The sequence below is a fragment of the Vanellus vanellus genome (genome assembly GCF_965231255.1).
Source record: "Vanellus vanellus genome assembly, chromosome: 1".
Taxonomy (NCBI): Eukaryota; Metazoa; Chordata; class Aves; order Charadriiformes; family Charadriidae; genus Vanellus; species Vanellus vanellus.
In genome coordinates this window covers 98,978,936-98,999,222 of record NC_138905.1, presented here as the reverse complement: position 1 = coordinate 98,999,222, position 20,287 = coordinate 98,978,936, and the positions used below count along the sequence as shown (strand labels likewise).

The 20,287-nt window shown below is 44.0% G+C and overlaps 1 protein-coding gene across 2 annotated transcripts in view; it reads left to right on the top strand.

The window, feature by feature from the left end:
* Positions 1-16,519, top strand: part of MYH15 (myosin heavy chain 15) — a gene marked incomplete at its 5' end in the record, with an annotated part of 45,211 nt that extends 28,692 nt beyond the window's left edge. For both annotated transcript variants that reach the window (XM_082498458.1, XM_082498457.1), the window contains 14 exons: positions 246-372; positions 1,464-1,582; positions 2,065-2,261; positions 3,261-3,610; positions 4,181-4,305; positions 6,583-6,698; positions 8,634-8,826; positions 9,553-9,756; positions 10,795-10,920; positions 12,318-12,488; positions 13,004-13,108; positions 14,242-14,337; positions 14,848-14,985; positions 16,439-16,519. In XM_082498458.1, coding sequence (XP_082354584.1) covers positions 246-372; positions 1,464-1,582; positions 2,065-2,261; positions 3,261-3,610; positions 4,181-4,305; positions 6,583-6,698; positions 8,634-8,826; positions 9,553-9,756; positions 10,795-10,920; positions 12,318-12,488; positions 13,004-13,108; positions 14,242-14,337; positions 14,848-14,985; positions 16,439-16,456 — 2,085 coding nt within the window. In that variant the 3' untranslated portion in view covers positions 16,457-16,519. The remainder of the gene's footprint in view (positions 1-245; positions 373-1,463; positions 1,583-2,064; positions 2,262-3,260; positions 3,611-4,180; positions 4,306-6,582; positions 6,699-8,633; positions 8,827-9,552; positions 9,757-10,794; positions 10,921-12,317; positions 12,489-13,003; positions 13,109-14,241; positions 14,338-14,847; positions 14,986-16,438) is intronic.
* Positions 16,520-20,287: the final 3,768 nt, after the last annotated feature.

The following is a 20,287-nucleotide window of genomic DNA, read 5'->3' as shown; positions in this document are numbered from 1 at the left end:
GCTGGTGCTTCAGTTCAGAATGCAGTTCAGGGAAAAGAAATAGGGAAGGCGGTCTGATGGGGAGACCCCTGGCCTGGGGCTGTAGACAAAGGCTACTATTCCCTGCTCTACTCCTGTGCTATTTGTGTCTTTGTTATCTGCCATTTCTCTGAAAGGCAAACAAAAAAGGCTACATTTGGAAGGCTACTGCTTCCAAATGGCTGCCTGGAGACTACAGCTTTGTCTTGTCTCCTGATTCCTGTTAGGCAAACGCAGAGAAACTTTGTCGCACTTATGAAGACCATCTGAACGAGACAAAAACTAAACTGGAGGAAATGACTCGCCTCATGAATGACCTCACTACTCAGAAGACAAAACTCCAGAGTGAGAATGGTATGTGCGTGTTCAGCCTAAATTGCTGGAAAACAGCCTATCAAGTGTGTTTCAGCACTATGTCAGTGAGATGTGTTGTGCAATGACGTCTGCTCGAAGGTGGCTGGATTAGGACTGCTGAATGAAGCAGTGGCTTTGTGTCTTTTGAACTTCCTATCTTCAATATTTTTATAACCTTGCCTTCGACTGGCTTTTAAAACAAACCTATTAGCATATTTACTAGCATACTGTGATACCATCTCATGAGCTGAAATGGATGTGCTGGCTAGGTACCCAATTTCAGGAAGAAGGACATGTACATCTATCTTGCAATGCTAGAGGGAAGATGAAGGAGTTGGCACACTGCTGCTGTTTGTGTGAATACCATCTTCCTCAGCATGACTTTGGGTATTGCACTCTAGAAGATGCTCACATCTGACCAAAAATGCCACATATCCCCTAAGTGCTTGCTACCTTTTTAGCCAGAGTAGTACTATTTCATGTCTGCATCCTCATCAGATACCACTGTTTTGTGTATTTTCAAAGACAGATTTTTCATTTCTTGTGTGCCTTCTTGTTAGTTCTATGTACTCCTATAACACTGCAGTTTCCACCCCACAGTGACGCCCTTCTTGTGATAAGTGTTCTCCTTATGTATCCCTCTGTTCTGTATGCTGGCTGTTCTGAGGTTCGCAGGGTGCTTTGCAGCCTTCTGAAAAGTCTGCAGAAAAGCAATGTAAATTAGTGAAGAAAAGTATAAATAAAACCAGCTACAACTGCATGTGAAAGTAAGCATCAGTCTAGTCTGATCCATGAGCTGAAATAAAATTAATGAATCAAGGTATTGGCAGTGCAAAAAATAAAAATAAAAAAAACCCAAACCACAAAACCCACAAAAAAACCCCAACCCAAACAAACAAACAAAACCCTAAGGAAAACTATCCTGGTGAAGTGTCTGATGGTTACAACTTTGGAAGAAGCTTCACAAAAGGTCACCCACAATCAGTGTTTGTTCTTTTCCTCAGCAGAATTGGACAAGTGGGACTTTGATTTTGGCTGGGACTTTGTAATTTCATCATCTTACTTTTTTTTTTGATTAAATCCTGTGGCAGGTGAATTTATAAGACAACTTGAAGAGAAGGAGTCACTGATAAGTCAGCTGTCCCGGGGGAAAACTTCATTTACACAACAGATTGAAGAGCTTAGAAGACAGCTAGAAGAGGAAACCAAGGTAATGCTTTGACTGTATCCCATCCATTAAGATGGAATGGAGAAAACTGTTCATATTCATTTGTAGCCTGGATAAAAGCTGAAATGAGACATAAGAGTGAGAATGCTTCCCAGTAATTGTACAGATATAAGCTCCTGGCCCTGACTGAGGCAAGTCACAGGCAAAGAGTTTGGGAAAATAATCAGCGTCCATATCTGTTAAATAAAACTTACCCAGTAGGATAGCCAAAATCTCAGATCTTGCATCTTAAAAGTTTGGATGCTTCTCCAAAGGTGTTAGATTATCTTCAGTCTTGATGGCTTCCTCAGCATGTCACCAGTTAGGTATCATTTCAAACACTTCTTATCTCAATTGACCTGGACTGTCAAGCCCAGAGGCAAAAAGGAAAAAAGGCTTAAGCCTCCATTTGAATTTCTAGGGGCTGTTTGTTTGGCTTTTACTGTAGGTAACCCTGCAATGCTGTGACCTTTCTATCCCTGCAGTCCAAAAATGCCCTGGCTCATGCCCTGCAAGCGGCCAGGCATGACTGTGATCTCCTGCGGGAGCAGTATGAGGAGGAGCAAGAAGCCAAAGCAGAGCTGCAGCGAGCTCTGTCCAAGGGAAATGCAGAAGTGGCACAGTGGAGAACAAAGTATGAGACTGATGCCATTCAGAGAACTGAGGAGCTGGAAGATGCCAAGTAAGTGGGTTATGTGGGCTTCATGCCCTCGGCTGGCAGGATTTGTTATAGTGCTAAGGAAATAGGGCAATCTGGTTGGAAAAATCCCTCTGGCTCATTGCTGTCATTTGTGGCTGTCCTTCTGTTCTTTTCATTGCTTAAGCAGGTCAATGTTTCTGTTGAGTCCTTGTCCAAGGGACAGTGGATGTGGATACTGGGGTTTATTTAAGAACTTACAAGATTAGATTACCCTACTTGGTTATCTCACACACTCACGTGCTTTGCCCTGGCCCAGTGCTACCTTCTCTAGGTCTTGACTTCCCTTCCCAGCAGGGAGATGATGGCTGCCCTGGGAAGGTAGGGCAGAAAGTCATGTTGGCTCGTGCTGTGCAGCTGTTCCCTGTTACTGGTGTCAGGCATTACTGGGCAAGGTCTCTGAGCACCTCCAGCATCTGCCTCCTTGCATCTCTGATCTGCAGGATCTTCCCCCATTTGCAGTATATTTTCTCCATCTAGCACCATAACATTCTTCTTTCTGAGCCCTCCTTTCTTTCCAGGAATTCTTCTTGCTGGGACTCCCAGCCCCCTGTTTTCCCAATCTAGATAGCCTATGAACAAAACCCCAAGGCATGACCAGCCTCCTAATTGGTTGTTCTGTCTCATGTCTCTTAATTGGAGGAACACAAAACTTTCATTTAGACCAGATCTTATATCAAAATTTACAACCAGCCCATACTGGTTACAGCTAGCAAGTAGCAAGCTGCTGCTTGAGAGTTCAAAAGTTCAATTTCAAATATTCGCATACATTCACACATGCACAAAATTATCTGCCACATGTCAACATTCATAATTTAAGCTGGTCTTTCTCTCTAGAGGCTTGATTTCCCCCCCACTTCCCTTTCCCCCCCAATTTTCCCTTTCAGAAATTTTTTGTTGAGGGTACTCCGTTAGTGTCAGTTTTTCTGGATAACATGGCAGCGGTGGCACTCAGTCATTTCACTGTCTCTTCCCACCTGGTAGGAAGAAACTTGCTGCTCGCCTGCAAGAAGCTGAGGAAGCAATCGAGGCGGCCAATGCCAAGTGCTCTTCTCTGGAAAAGACAAAGCACAGGCTGCAGAACGAGCTGGAAGACATGATGATTGACCTGGAGAAGGCCAACTCAGCAGCTGCCTCCCTGGACAAGAAGCAGCGTGGGTTTGACAAGATCATCAATGACTGGAAGCAGAAGTACGAAGAGTCACAGGCTGAGCTGGAAGCTTCCCAGAAGGAGGCCCGTGGCCTCAGCACCGAGCTCTTCAAGCTGAAGAATGCCTACGAGGAGACGCTGGACCATCTGGAGACGCTGAAACGGGAAAACAAGAACCTCCAAGGTAGGCTTCATTCAGGCCCCACATCCAGTGCAAGAGCCACACCAGTGGACAGCTGGAGGGATGCAGGTGCCCTGTAACAGCTGTGGGGAAAGGCGTTTATCTCATCCTTGAGACTAGCTTTCTGATGTGTTTGGAGACACCGACTGATGCTGGCAATGAAAGTTTTAGACATAGAAATGGGTATGGCCAGAGGAGAGCAGGCTTCCTTTTGCTCACCTGTCAATGAAACTCACTGACAGAGGTGCCAGTCTCGGGGAAGGATCAAGAAAGATGACAAAGGTGCAGCGGATGAAGCCTAGATAGCTCCCAAAGCAGAGCACAGTGTTGCCAGCCTGCAGATCACAGATAAAAACGAAACCGCTGTGACCACTTCAAAAACCATTTACAAGAAAGTCTGTGCCTTCAAGTTGGTCAGGTAAAAAAAGTTGCTGTAATTGAAAGTAAGGCAGCGCTTGGGTACAGACGAGCCTTTGAGGTAGTAGTTTGAGACTCAGAGCTGTATTCACGGTCTGTGAATTGCAGTATGTTTGGGACATTGATTGCTAAATCCATCCATCCTTTTTATTTCAGAGGAGATTTCTGATCTGACCAATCAGATTAGTGAAGGAAACAAGAGCCTCCATGAAATAGAAAAAATCAAGAAACAGGTTGAACAAGAGAAGTCAGAAGTTCAGCTGGCTCTGGAGGAAGCAGAGGTAAGGAAGCAAAGCTCAAGGGAAGAGGAAAGGGTGTCTTTATCACAGTTTCCCTTCCTTTTTCATCCTCTCAGCCACACAGCCAATGTGTTGATTGTTAGCTCTCTGCACCCAGGTTCTCCGGCCTTGATAGCCAGTGTTTTCAAGAGTGACTGGTGACTTTTGGAGATGTCAGCTCTAAGATCATCAGTGGAGGCCCTTGTAAAGGAGGTGCCTTGTAGGTTTCGTTTTTTTTGTTGCTGGGGTTTTTTTTTCCCTTTCAGGAAGCTCAGAAATCTTCTGCCCACCTCCTGAAAATCCAGTCCTTGCTCACTTCGGCACACAATATTTCAGTCTTTCAGGAAACAGGAACTGCTGAGCCTTACGGTGTTATAGTATTTTGTCAGATATTTCTGGTGCCTAGTTTCCAACAGCAAATTTACCATTTCCTCTTTTTGAGAATAAGAGAAAACAAACCTCCTGGTGACTTTAAATTTTATAAGGTCTCAAATATTGTGTCAGATACTGCAGCCTGCTTAAAAGAATGGTACCAGTCTCAGAAACCAAATGAAAACAGGCCATTTAGAAAACCTTTGACTCCCAGTAGGAGTTTGGTAAAGACATTTAGCACCACAGCATTAATTTCTACAGTGACAAGTATGCATGTACCCAAGAGGGATGCCTCATCCCAGTTTCCAGAAACAAACCCACAATACAGAACAAGCCAACTGGAAATCCTGGTTGTTCTCTTAAAGGGCTCAGTTGTCAGTTTTTTTGAAAGTTTGGTGCATTGCAGAGCTAAGAAGGGGTGTAGGCGTTGCTGGCTAGAAGCAACACAGTGCATAGAAAGGATTTTTAGTGAGGGCTGCATTTCTTTTGAATTGTACTCTAAATAATATCTGCTAAAACGAACGTTACCCAGTGACGGGGATCCATTAATACCTTAAATTCTGTGCAACTTCTTTTGTCTGTTACAGGATGCTTTATACTTTGCAGGGATTTCACAGCCAGACAAACAGGTGTCATGATCAGAGCAGAGGAAAGAGCATGCCTGCCTTCCACAGCTCTGAGATGTGGAGAGTGATTGTATGCTCTGTCAGTAAACTTCTCTTGCTAGAAGGAATACATCAGTTCTTAAGGGATCTAAGGGGCACACTTTACTTTCCTGGACTGTGTGGAATGGCTTTCTAAAGATCAGTGATATTAGAAACTAATGAAAGTAAAGTGGTGATGTATCTTATTTTAACTGTGAAAGAAATGGTTTAATGCAGATTTTCTCCCTTCCGTGTGAATTTGGGTCTCTGGCAGTCACCACTGGCGACACAGTACTTCTGTGTGCTGTTCCCATTAATACGTTGTGATTCCTTGGCATGAAGTGTGCGTTCGACTGACCTATAGCTGCTGCATGACGGCCAGAGATTAGCAAGGATTTTGTACAGCTTCGTCTTCAGAACCTCCATTCCATTTCTTCCTTCAGAGAGCAGTTCCAAAATATATGGTGTTCAATTCTGTGCTTTCCTTCCCTGTTTGATGTGAGCAGCAAGGGACAGAATGCCACTGAGCCTGGTTTATGCAAGACCTGGAAGTCAGAGGCCCTGTTATTTCACTACGGGCTGTTGTCAGCTTAGTTCTTGACTTCCATATATGAGAGAAATGTAAGAACAAAGACCCAGGAACAAATGTCCCTTGTTTCATAGACTTGTTTTCATGTTAATTGGGAGGAGCGGACAGAGTATTTTTGCATTTTTTCATATAGAGCTGATGTCTGTTACTTCTTTCCTTGAAGTCATATTGCCTAATAAGATTGTAAAATTGGGAGGCTTTCATCGCTTTATGATTTCGAGAGATCTTTGTGAGCTGGGGAAAGCATGGACCCCTTCACCCTCCCAGCAACAATCTTGCTTCAGCTTTTACCTATCCCTTACAAACCAGTGAATTTCCAGAGGGTGCCTGGAAGCGGGTGATTTTCCAGGGGTGTGGAGCGAGGAACGTCTGTTGATATCAAAACCACGCAGGCAGGGCCTAAGGTATTTTTTTTGTGAGCTGTGCTCTGTTTGACAATTTGTCCTCTGAGGAGCTTGCTGCTCAGTCTTCCAGCTGCCAAGTTGCATCTGAAGGCAAATAAATGCATTGTAAGCCGCTCATGCCCTTGACTAGAGAGAGAGGCAGGGAGGAAACAGTGCTATTGGGAATGGGAAGAAAAGCATGAAGGGATCATCTTTGTGCAGCAGTTTGTGATTTTAAAAAAAAAAAAATAGGGACTCCTGGCTTGCAAGCTCTCTGTGCTTTCTATTTCAGGGAGCTTTGGAGCATGAAGAAAGTAAGACCCTTCGTTTTCAGCTTGAACTTTCTCAGCTTAAAGCAGAGTTTGAAAGGAAACTGACCGAAAAGGAGGAAGAAATGGAAAATATAAGGTATGGTGCAGGAAGCAGCGTGGTGTTTTAAGGGGAAAATCTCAAAAGACCAGAAATATTCTCAAGACCCGAGCCAGTCAAAAGTACCACAGGTAGTTTGGCCAGCACAAGCAGATACTGTCCATAGAAACCAAGACAGCTCTGATTATTTTCCAAAGGGTAGTCATACCACCTTACCATTTCTTAATTCAAATATTGCTGTCAGTTCAGCTTCTGCCAGCGTATGCATAAGCCCATCATATGTATCATATAGCAGCCATAACAGAACTGACTGGCATAACCAAATTCACAGCAGACCAAGGGGCTGTAAACATATAGATTTAGAGTCTATACGTTTACAGTATGGAGACAAGAAGGTCTAGTGTCCTGCTATCTCCTAATCCTCTAGGATGGCGGCCTCCCAAGGGGAACCACAGGCATAATCAGCAGTACTACCTCAGTGGTGCTCGAACCTGTGTTGTCTGAAGACAGTCTTTATCTCTGCATTTAGTTAATTTATGCAGCTGTAGCTACACTGATTGTGGGAGGATGTGAGGAGCTTGCTGTTATGTGTACACCATTTGGGTAAGCAGCGAGAATTGCAGAGGTACAGAAAGTATGACTATAAAAGGATAGGAGCTTGCAGGTGAAAGGGATAAACAGGAAAAATGGAAAGCAATTAGATGACAGGAGGATGATGTCTTTTGTCTTTTCTTCAGAAAACTCCAGTCTTGAATTAGTCAGTGCTGCAGCACTATTAATCCAAGAACTGTGTCATTGTTTGTTGGTAGGGTAAAGTGTAGGGAAGAGGAAGTCTAAGGCTTACCTTGGCCAGTGCAGATACAAGGATTGATATGCTAATTGTTTCAAAACCAAATGATTTTTCAGCCCTTTCAGATACTGTCTTCCGATGTCCTGTAGATGTCTGGATTACAGAGATCTCAGGACAAAGTGTCCTAATCAATGCTTTCTGCCTCAGCTTTGTTATGAGTGTTTTGCTGATAGGTTGTTCAGCAAACATGCTGTGTTGTTCCCTGGGAGTCTAGGGCACAGTTCAGTATCTTCCTGAAGCAATAAGGCCCTCAAGGTTTTCCTTGTTGATTCGGTGATTTCATAGAACTCCTACAATTTCAGCAAAACTTGGCCAGCAGCAAGATAAATGTTTCCTTGTGTGAGTCATATTCTGTGCTTTGAGTTACCTTCTGGTTGTAAGAGGGCACATCTTTCATCTTAGAACTTGACTGTTATAGTCAAGAGAAGTAAGCACCTGTCTGTATCTGTTTTGCCATCTTTAAATTGACACTAAGATGCCTTTCACAGGGGGACCATGCTGTTAATTGGGTGGACTTAATCTCCTCTAACTTTAGATGTCCATAACACAGATTTCTATTCCTGAGTTATTCCCCTCATAATTAGTATAAGAAATGTTTTTCAACATCTACTTTAAGACACGACAAATTGTAGCTTATACATGCTATTTACTATAAAGAGCACCTAGAGTAGTTCGCTTAGAATGCAGTTGCCTACCTTCAGTTTGCTTAATCCCCTCCACTAATGCCTTCATAAATAGGCTGAAATGTAAAATATCCCAGTAAATGATTCAGTAAATATCCTAGTGAGTGACTGCTAAGCTTGAAGCGCTTCTTGTTAGGTTCCAACTTGTACTTGCTTGTGTTTACAAGAGATCTGAGAGAACTCCTTGCTCCAACATTGCCAAAGGAAACGCGTGACAAGGATGCTATAGGTGCTTACAGATCAGGAGTTAGCTGAAGGTGTGAAGCACACCAGCCAGTTAGTTGGCAGTGAGGCACTAGAAACCTGTGCTGTGTATGTCATTCAGAAATATACTATTTCTGGAAATGAGACACTTTCAGAAAATGAAGTACTGTTGCGTGTAGTTCTATGTTCCTGTGCAGAGAGGAAAATTACTTTATTCACGCTTTATGTCCTTTTCAGGAGAAATCAGCAACGCGCCATAGATTCACTGCAGTCCACCCTTGATTCTGAAGCACGGAGCAGAAATGAAGCCATCCGGCTGAAGAAGAAGATGGAAGGGGACCTCAATGAGATGGAAATCCAGCTCAGCCATGCTAACAGGCATGCTGCAGAAGCAACAAAGTCAACACGTGTCTTGCAGACACAAATAAAGGTACTCCGAGAGCTGTCAGCCCCAAGAACCCAATGGTAGATGCGGGCTGGGTTTCATTAGCACAGAGCAAAACAGCAATGGTGATGTTAATTAAGAGAGAAGCCACTCCCAAGATTGTGCAGGAAAAGCCCATAGTGATCACGTCTGGCATAAGAGAATACTGAAATACGGATTTCTTCCAAGACTTGCATACAAGCTGGATGAGATCCAGTCATAAAAACCTTGCTGGCTACAGCCTCCTGTAGGGGCAGAAAGCTGCAGCATGAGCAACTGAAGATCTGTGACTTTCTTGTGAGCTCGCAAGTCCTTTAAAAGTGGAGAGGAATTCAGTTGGCTGGAGTACAGGGAGTGTGTGTGTGTGTGTATATTCAGCTTTATTGTTTGCTTCAACATTTGTAATAGCTTAAAAAAGAAGTGCTTTGCTAAGACATGTCTTAAGTCATCGCCTCTCCCACGCCTAAGCAGCTAGTTCTTCCTTGGGCAGAATCATGAGCTCTGACAGATTTGAACACACAGGTTTTCCCCTGTTGCACCACATACCACAAAGCTATTGAGCTTACAGTGTGGAGGAAGCCTTTCTCTGATAAAGAAGCACTGAAATTCTTGAGGTGGGTCACATGCAACCTCTGCAATCTGGGGTCCTCTTATGTAAGCACAGTGGCTTGAAATGGAGTTGCACTGTTAAAAAAAAAAAAAAAAAAAAACAAAACATCTGTTTTGTTATAGGAGCTTCAGGTGCAGCTGGATGACTCGGGACACGTCAATGAAGATTTGAAGGAGCAGCTGGCGGTCTCTGACAGGAGGAACAATCTTCTCCAATCAGAGCTGGATGAGCTGAGGGCTTTGCTGGACCAGACTGAACGGGCAAGGAAACTGGCAGAGCATGAACTGCTGGAAGCCACTGAACGTGTGAACCTGCTTCACACTCAGGTTGGCTTTTTCTGTCCTGTCTCCCTCACTGAGTTAAACTGATCCTTGTCTATTAAGCAGTGACACTGTTTCTCCATGGCTATCATAAGGCAGATACACCTTGCTCTCCTTCAGGGGAGAAAACAAGGGAGAGGAAGTAAGTCACTTTGTAGATATGCCACCTCACTCCCTTCAAGTTAGCTGGAATTGATGATTCAGTCAACTGCTTTAAACAGTTTCCAGCAAAAGCAAGGATGTAAGATAGCAAGAGTAAATTTGATTTTTTTTTTTTCCTTCTTCCATGCTGTAAAACCAGTTCCCTGCTTTCGTTAAGTCATGGCTTGGAATGGTGAGGCATTTCTTCAGATAAGCGACACAGGTCATGTTTTTGTGCAGGGCGCTGATTTTACTCAACGATAACAACTGCAGAGGCTGGGTTCGAATAACAGGTGTATTGTGCAGGGCAGGAAACTACCCTCCAGCAAAGTGCTCTCTACCATATCACAGGTCTTCATTAAGATAGGCCTTTGGACTTTGTGACGATGGACACTTTTGCAGGGTCATGGAGGGGCATATCCTGACACACCAGCATTTTTGCTGCAAAGCCAAAGCTTCTCTTCACCAGATAATGGTCAGAAGGAAATGAAAATGTGCTCTGGGCTGGCAATGTTTTGCAATGTTTCCTCCAGCCCATTGATGACAGGGGGCTTCTGTTTTAATCAGCTCATTGACTAACCTATTATGGATAGTTAGAATTCCAAGATGAACTATCTTATTCATTCTCCTATTTCAGCCTCTGGCTTATTACTTTATGTGAATCAAAAGCTGAATGTTTACAGCTTTGACAGTATTTTTAATATTTCCTCAGTCTGAAGCTAAGCTACATAGTAAAGGCCAGCCTTTACCACATACCTGGGTCTCCCTTCCCAAATACTGCTGTAATCCAGAGGATGGAAAAATCAGTCAGCCTTGGTGTGCTATGGTATTTAGAAAAGTTATGTCTCTAATCATCAATTTTCCTCCTTTTCCAATGTTTCTTTGGGGAAAACTTAATAAAAGAACACAAGCCTGATCAATCAAAAGAAGAAGTTGGAGGGTGACATTTCCCAGATGCAGAATGAAGTGGAGGAATCGATCCAGGAGTGCCGGAATGCAGAGGAAAAAGCCAAGAAGGCAATCACAGATGTAAGTAGGCTGGTTCCTTGCGCACTTCTTTTCAGAACTGCAATGTCTTAGGACAACCAAGTAAGTGATTCCCAGGTCGCCATTTCTGTGCTTGTTACAAAGCTCATACACCCAAAGCACTCCACAGTTATCTAAAGGTAACTGATGAAACTACAAAATAAAACAGGCTAGAGGTAAAAGGAGAGGAAGGAGTTCTTTCTGATGTTTGGGTTTTGGTTGTTTTGTTTGGTTTTTTTTTCTCCAAGAACACAGATTCAACTGATCCTCAAAGTCTCAGGTCATGTCATCTTTGAATCAGGTAAATCATACACCTGGATAGGCTAAACCAGTTCAGACTGAACTAGCGCTAACTGGTCTCCTGATGTACATAGAATCTGGTGTGAGAAACAAAATTACTGAATCCCACAAGAGGTACCCTAAAACCAGGTGTCTATTGGAAAAACATGAGGCCTAAGATCCCAGGGGGAGAGATGGAGTGCATTCTTCCTCTAGGGAAGACATTATTTGGGCAGGTATCGTTTCATTTCCCACAGACCTGGAGAAATTCATGTCTTCAGAGTTCAGCTGATGTATCACATCTTACCAATAGATAAAATGAAAGCTAAAACTGAAGGTTTCTGTTAGTTACGTGTCTGGAGTGCCTGGACAAAGCTATTCCTGTACCATGGTCTTTACAGCTTCTCAGCTGACAGCACTATTACTGCCTGCCAGCGAGAAGATGCTGAATGTGCTTGATCCAGCTCCAGCCTGGATTGCGATGACTGCTGTCTTCCAACGACTGCTCAAAGTCTGTAAACGGCTCTTGGTGGCAGGGACAAACGTCGAAGCAGGAATGAGCTAATTAGCACCCTTGTTACCCGTCTTACAGAACGGCCAGGGACTATGTAAGCTGTTGAAACTGAGCTTCCTATCCCAGCACAGACTGCAGAAACCGCTCTGCTGTTACAGCTTCTCAGGCAGCTCTCACCTATGGCTGTGCAGGGAAATTTGCCTGCCAGTTGTTTTCATCTACTAATTCCAAGAGCTCCAAACACCAAGAGCAGATTTTGAACAAGTTCTAGGTAAAATGTCTCTAGTGAAAGGCACAGGCTTACTTGTAGGCTTTATAATGAGGACTTTATACAGCGCAGACACTAAAAGAAAAGAAAAAGATATAGGTGAGGGGGAAATCTTAAATCGCGGCATTAGAATATGGAGGGAAAAAAGGACTCCAAGGCTATTCTGTCTTTGTATTTTCTCTGTCCAGGCAAGGCATGCACATACAAAATATTCTCTGGAGTTTTGGGTACAGTGAATGATCCAAGTAGTGGATAATCTAAGATCAATCTCCCATCATTTCTTCTGAGACATAATTTGATAGCATAAGAGAGCTGCTGTAAAATGTGATTGTTTTTCAGGCAGCAATGATGGCTGAGGAGCTTAAAAAGGAGCAAGATACTAGTGCTCACTTGGAGAGAATGAAGAAGAACATGGAGCAAACCATTAAAGATCTCCAGAAGCGACTGGATGAAGCAGAACAGATAGCCCTGAAAGGTGGCAAGAAGCAGATCCAGAAACTGGAATCCAGGGTAGGTTTGTGATCAAACTATGGACCGGTATCTCCTGCTTTATAGAACTGAGACCAGGTAGGTGCCCCAGGGCTGCCTGGTAAGTTTATAGAGACCAAAAAGGGACACCATGAACATTTTTTCTGTTTCACAAAATGCAGAGTAGTTCTTAGAGGCATGCTTCCCCTTCATCCAGTTACAATGAGCTGTTGTAGCACAGCAGATGACCAAGCCCTTGATTAAAAAAAAAACATCAAAACCAAAATACAACACAACATCTAAAATCAAGAAAAGCCTCTGCAATGCTTGCTTCAATTAACCTTTTTTGGCCTTTGCATATGTCTGCACCTTTGACTGCTGATGCAGCTTAAATACATTTATGAAAAAGCAGAATGGACAGGTTACATTTTAATCTGTTTCTGAAATTTGCCATTCTGGAGATGCTGAGAAAATGAGCATTTCTTGAACTGTCAACTAAATTATCTGCTGCTTTATATACATGTAGCACAATGGCAATGGTTTTTCCTTTTTTGCAGGTTCGTGAGCTGGAGAATGAACTTGAGACTGAACTCCGTCGCAATTCGGATGCCCAAAAAGGAGCCCGCAAGTTTGAGAGACGCATAAAAGAGCTGACTTACCAGGTATGCTGAGGACTCAAGTAACCACTAGGTCACTGGAAAGAACGTGTTCTCCCAAACCATGCGCCCAAAAAGTTGCCTCATTGTTTTCGTGAAGGATGAAGGATGGCATTACCCAGAGCTTTCTGATTGTGGGAAGCTTTTGGAATAGGAGGAACATCTCCCTGGGGCTACCGTCATCTTCCTGACTCATTGTGAATGATGTTTGAAAGCCTCTGTTGCTGGGATTTGGACAGTTTTAGCACAGTATTAATATGGAGCAGGCTTAGATGACTACTCACACTGCAAGAGAAGAGAGAGACCAGCTGTCCCTCAGCTGTGCTGATGCTGCTAAAAACAGCCAGAAGGATTCAGTTGACTCTAATGCATCACTCAGTGTAGGGATGCCCAGTCCCAGGGCTCTGTCACCTATTGCCAAGCAGCAAGGACTAGTCGTGAGCCTCCTGCAGGTTTGCTAAGGGCTGCTGTTGCTGCTTGCCTTTCAAAAGAGATCTTCAGCACAGAGCACTGATCTTCTTGCTTTCAACAGCATTCTTAAGAAGATAATCCCATCCATCTCCTTTAGGAGATTATTTAGCCTCCTACCTGTTGTTTTACTCTCATTTTTGCATGCCGAGGCTGAAGGTTGTTTTCTTAGAATACAGTGCGCAGGCAGAATTGATGGTCCTTTGGCTTACGGACTGTGACAGCTTGAACTTGGCTCCCTTTACCAAAAATACCTCCAAACCAGACTTTAAAATATGCAAATTACATATTTTTAGGCCTGCCCATAACAGTGTTTCACTAAATAGTGACGAGTGCTCCTCACCCCTAAGCGAGGAACTCTGTGTGTAGGTATGTGTATACCTCTGAAAGTGTGTGCACATGAAAACCTGTTTTTGTATCTATCTATATTTACATACATATAAATGGAGAGGGTACTCTCTTTTAGTCCCCAGCGTCCAGGCTTACATACATCTTCAATCAATCTATAGAAATTTTTGTCCTCTGTACTTAGGGTGATCACACTATGGCTTGTTTGTATTTTGAACTATATGTTTTTTAAATTATATATATGGCAGCCATACCTGTTTCATTGTGGGAAGTGCTTTAGGCCTTTTTACACTGTAAACGCAATTAATGGTGTTTTGATGCAGTCAGAAGAAGATAAGAAGAATCTGGCCAGGATGCAGGATCTGATTGACAAGCTACAATTAAAAGTGAAGAGCTACAAGCACCAAGCAGAGGAAGCTGTAAGTAACTATTTGGGCCTTTTTACCTTTGAGAAATTTATTGTCTTAAACCCACAATCTTTAATCCGTGGAATATTTTAGTACAAATACACATTTTGTGTGTGTGTTAATATTTGTATTGATAGTCATATAAACCCTGTATGTATAAATATATTTATACTATATATAAAATAAAATAAGTAGCATATGTGTTGGTTATATTTAAGAAAAGGTATTCAATTTTATGTTAAGATTGCAGTACAATTTGCAAGGGAAGGGGGGAAGGGAAGAAACAGGAAAGACTTTTTACCTCCCAGTCCCTCAGGAGGCATATTGAGAACCTCCCAATTCGCTTAATGCGGAGAGTGCCACTGGAAACATCAACTCTGTAAAATAACAATCTCAGTTCTCCAGGAGTTCTCTCATACAGTTGTTACCTAGTCATGCTAAGCACTTTCCATCCCGCTTGAAATGGAAAGCTTTGTTTCATGTGCACAGGAGGAAATCAGCTTCACTGTTTTCTCTCACCAGGAAGCTCAAGCCAATCTGTACCTTTCGAAGTACAGAAAACAGCAACATGATCTGGACGATGCTGAAGAACGGGCTGAAATAGCTGAATCTCAAGTTAATAAGCTGAGGAGCAAGTCAAGAGATATTGGCATGAAAAAGGTATGGTTATAGCATATGGGGTAAATGTGACTGTTTAATACATAGTAGTGGATGCCATGTATATGGGAAGACATATGTTACATCCCTTAAAGTAGCACAGACTAGAATAAATACTTGTTTACTACATTTTTTAGTTTTAGTCTACTCTGTATTTTAACATTAAGGTAAGGCTTCAGGACAGCAATCTGATGCCTAGGCAGAATGAATTCTCCATCCTCTCAATGTTGTCATTTAACCTCTGTGCTGAGCAGCCAGAAGTTTCCAGAACTGGTGATTTTAGTTTTTTTTTTCAAGGGATATTAAAAAGCTCCATCTTTTTCTCCCCCGATGATGTAGATTTCTGTGTATGTAATATAGCCCAGGGATTACTGCACTAGCAGATTGCCAGATATTTTAACATTGCTCTTTCAGAGAACTTGATTTGAAGAACTGGATGGAAAGAAAATATTAGTGATCAGTCACTTAAGTGCTGGGAAGTCATTAGTAATTAGAAATACTTTGGTGGTGTTTTGCACTTGAGCAGAATGGTAGTAGAATAATATTGCTGAAACTAAAAGGTGTCCAAGAACTTGGTCTGGAACTGCAAGCAAACCTTTGCTTATCTATGCTTGTTGCCTTGTGGCAACCAGGGCAAGTAAGAGTGGGGTTGTTACTTGTAGGAATAATAGAAAGAGGAGCTGGCTCATTGCTTTATTATTTCATTTGCAAGTGAAACATAAACTGCCATGCTTAACGTCATATAAGTTCTATGGGAGTGAAACTCTTAAGTCAAGAAAGAGGGGGAAAAATGCTCTCTGTATAGTTTTGGTATCTTTATCACACTTGATCCCAACACCTTCCTTCTCTCTTCTGTATCAACCATTCTGTGGGAGAAAACTCTCCAATTTCTGCTTTGCCAACACCAATTCCAGCTCTGGCCTATGGCAGAGTATTGTGCTGTCAAAAGATGAGCTCAACAGTACATGCAGAGGTGTCACCTCCACAAAAAGGAACTTGTGGCAGCAATGCCCAGGCAGCGAGTACTGTCTCAAAAATCATGACACATCTCCTTTGGGGAGAGAAAGGCACTGAAGACACTACTTTAATCGTGTAGCATTAGAAATACCTTGTCTACTGCTACCAGTACCTGTGTTCCCGTAAACTATGGGAAGCGTGTGTGATTCAGAAAGACCACTACCTACTGAAACAGGGTTGTGTAGAAGTCATCTGCTGTAAAAGTGATATATACTCTAGCATGAGGACAAGAAACCTGTATTGTTAGCTGAAGTAAGACGGCAAAGGTTGGTTAAATTGGTGCTAGTCTATTTCAGATACAAACTGGTAATATCAAGGAGCAGAAGCATTAGTGAAGAGAAGCTTTTGTCATTATTTGTGAACTTACCATAACCCCCCCCTCCCCCCCCCCCCAACACTCCCATTTTAACAGTTGTATACTATCTCAATTGCATTTCAGGTTCATGAAGAGGAATAAGTACAGTCCAAGCTGACAGATATGAGAAGATGCTTGATATAATCAGGCATAACTGAAAGCAGATGTAGAACAAAATAAGCACTTACAGAAATAAACATCAAGTGAAAATCCAAAGAGACTGTATAGTGTACTCCATTCATTTCTTTGTGTTTCTATTTTGCTAAGCCCCAGGGATCAATAAAAGATTATATTTGCCAACAGCCCACTTCATTATGTTGCAACAAATCCTAATTGGCAGATCTCTGACAAAATAAAAACCAAGGGCAAATCCAGTCATGTTTCACAGCCTTATGTATTTCCTGTGCAGATTGTCAAAGCAGCACAGATTAAACCTGTGCAGGGGGACAGCCCTTAAAGCTGGGGTAACCCAGCTTCCATCTGTCCTGCCAGTCAGCCTGTATGAGTTTTGTTGAAGAGCAGAAAGTAAACGTTTTCATATGAACAGTCAGTTTAGAAGCTTCCACTACTACCAACCAACAGACTTTAGTTCGCCAGCTGCAGGAGAGGCATAGGAGATGCTGTGGAGGGACATGTCCCATCAGGACTGTCTGTGGCACAGAAAAAGGATGTTTTCTTAGATACTTTCCACATTTAATGTGGCTTAAATGTGCTGTTTTGGTGTGGTTCGCAATTGAGGTGTACAACACCATCAGTTGGGCAACGGCTCTACCTGTACATCTCGGGCGTCGCATGATGGATTCTGTTACTAATTACACTTTCTTTTCTACCTTGGGAAAGTTTCCTTTGCCCTGGGATGATTGTACTACCGTGACACCAACAGCGCCTGGGCATGGAAACCTTCCGGGCTGCGACGATAGGGAGCGTTACCTTCTTAAGATCGTGATTTTGTTGTTCTGCTCCTGCGCGTGTTGCAGGGGTGGCTTCTCCTGAACCACCGGTGCAGGGGGGCTGTAAGTACCGCGCGCTGCCGCCGCTCAGATCCGAGCAGCCGCTCCGCAAACCGCGGCCCCGCCCGGCCCGGCACAAGCCATGTTCCCCCCGGCCCGGCACAAGCCACGCCGCCGCCCGGCCCGGCAGAAGCGCCTCCACCGCCCCCTGCAGCGGCACCGGCACCGCCATCAGCCGCCCCCCAGCTGCAACAACACCGGCCCCTCTGCCGTCCAGCCTGGCACGAGCTACTCCGGCCGTGGCGACTACAAGCAGTACCGCTGCTACTCAAACTCCGTTGAAACCGGTACCAGTTGCCCCAGTAAGCAGGAAGCAGAAAAAGAGGTCGGCTCCTTCCCCTGTCCCTTATGACAAAGAGCACCTCAAGCCAGACAGCTTGGGAGAGAGTTCTGAGGGAGATCCAGGGGAGAGACCTTCTAGAGCAGATCCTGGAGAGGGTCCTTCCTGGGCAGCGTCAACGCAGGAGGAGTCAGATGTAGAGGTAGTTGTTACGTCCTTCTCTATGAAGGACCTGAGAAATACTAGGATGGACTTTAGTCGTCATGAAGGTGAAACACTGATCTCCTAGTTGCTCCGATGCTGGGATAGTGGGGCAGATACAATAGACTTGGATGGCAGAGAAGCTAGGCAACTGGGAAACCTGGCCAGGGATGGAGGTATCGGTAAAGGGATTGGGAGAAAGACAAGCAGTCTCAGTCCCTGGAGGCGACTGGTGTCAGCCATAAAGCGCAGGTATCCCTTTAAGGACGATATGGACTGCCATCCAAGCAAATGGACCGACATGGAGAAAAGTATGAAGTACCTGAGAGAACTGGCTGTGCGAGGGGTGATTTATAGTGATGGCCAAGTGATTGTAGACCCTGATGAAATGCCATGCAAACGATCTATGCTAAAAAAGTTTGTACAAAGTGCCCCATCAACATATTCCCACACATTGTCAACAAGGATCTGGGGAGGATCAGATACTGACACACCAACTGTAAATGCAGTGGTCTACAAGGTACGACAGTATGAAGACCGTCTCTCACGTCCCTTCTCTGTGGCAGCCGTTGAAAAGCTGGCTGTGAAGACTGAGAAAATGACTGAGAAAATAGAGCAAACGACCAAGAAAATAGTTGAGCAAACCGATAAACTGTTTGATAAACTCTCCAAGGTGGAGAAAAAATTCCATTCTTCCCCTGCACAGACCCATGTTGCAGCTGCCAAGAAAAAACACACTCCTGCTCAAGAGAAAAACCATCCTCCGACTCAAGACCGATCAAACCCATTCCGAGATTTCCTGTGTCTTTGCCTCTGCAACTTTGGAGAGGACAGGAGGAAGTGGGATGGAGAACCTACCTCAGCCCTACCTGCACGGGTGCTTGAGCTGCTCAGTAAAGCAGATAGGCAAAAGAATTCTCACAGGAGGAAGGCTACTGCAACCTGCAGTGGGTGATCCTACAGACCAGGTAGGAGCCGATCTGCTAATCGTAGGTGCTGTGGTCAACATTAGAGGTGCCCTGCCTCCAGTCAGGAGGAGGAGAGGGACAACTGAATTTATTGGACGGTGTGGATTCCATGGCCCGGCACACTAGAGCCACAAGAGTATAAAGCCCTGGTGGACACTGGTGCACAGCGTACCCTATTGCCATCGAACCATAAAGGGGCAGAAACCGTCACTATTTCTGGAGTGACAGGTGGATCTCAAGAACTGACTGTATTAGAGGCTGAAGTGAGCCTAAGTGGGAATAAATGGGAGAAACACCCCATTGTTACTGCTCCAGATGCTGCGTGCATCCTTGGCATAGACTACCTCAAGAGAGGGTATTTTAAAGACCCAAAAGGGTATTGGTGGGCTTTTGGTATAGCAGCTGTAGAGACCGAGGATGTTACACAGCTGTCTACCTTAGCCGGTCTTTCAGATGACCCTTCTGTTGTGGGACTGCTGAGGGTTAAAGATCAGCAGGTGCCAATTGCTACTGCCACGGTGCATTGACAACAGTACCGCACCAACCGAGACTCCCTGGTTCCCATCCATAACCTGATTCGCCGGCTAGAGAGCCAAGGAGTGATCAGCAAAACTCGCTCAGCCTTTAACAGCCCTCTGTGGCCAGTGCAAAAGTCTGATGGGGACTGGAGACTAACGTTAGCCTATCGTGGCCTGAATGAAGTCATACCACCACTGAGTGCTGCTGTGCCAGACATGCGAGAACTTCACTATGAACTGGAGTCAAAGGCAGCCAAACGGTATGCCACAATTGACATTGCTCATGCCTTTTTCTCTGTTCCTGTAGCAGCAGAGCGCAGGCCACAGTTTGCTTTCACCTGGAGGGGTGTCCGGTACACCTGGAATCGACTGGTCCAGGGGTGGAAACACAGCCCTACTGTTTGCCATGGACCGATCCAGACTGCACTGGAGAAGGGTGGAGCTCCAGAACACCTAGAATACATCGATGACATCATTGTGTGGGGTAATACAGGGGAAGAAGTTTTCCAGTGAGGTAGGAAAAGAATTAAGACTCTTCTGAAAGCAGGTTTTGCCATTAAAAGAGGTGAGGTCAAGGGGCCTGCACAAGAGATCCAGTTTTTGGGAATTAAGTGGCAAGATGGCCATTGCCAGATCCCAATGGATATGATTAACAAAATAACAATACTTGTAAGTAACTGGGCAAAAGAACATGGCATTGAGTGATATATCATATCCCCTTGTCATGGTTTAGGCCAAAATCCACTACTGGGGACCTGGGGGACCCCAGATGGGACTGACAGATGCTCCCCTCTACCCCTCTTCAAAGAGAGACGCAGAGGAAGAAAAAGAGACTTATGAGTTTAGAAGGAACTAAACTACTTTAATGAAATATTAATAATAAAACAAAAAGAAATAATGAAAAATATATACAAAACTGTATCAAGCTCCCGAGATGACAGTCACGACACCGGCTG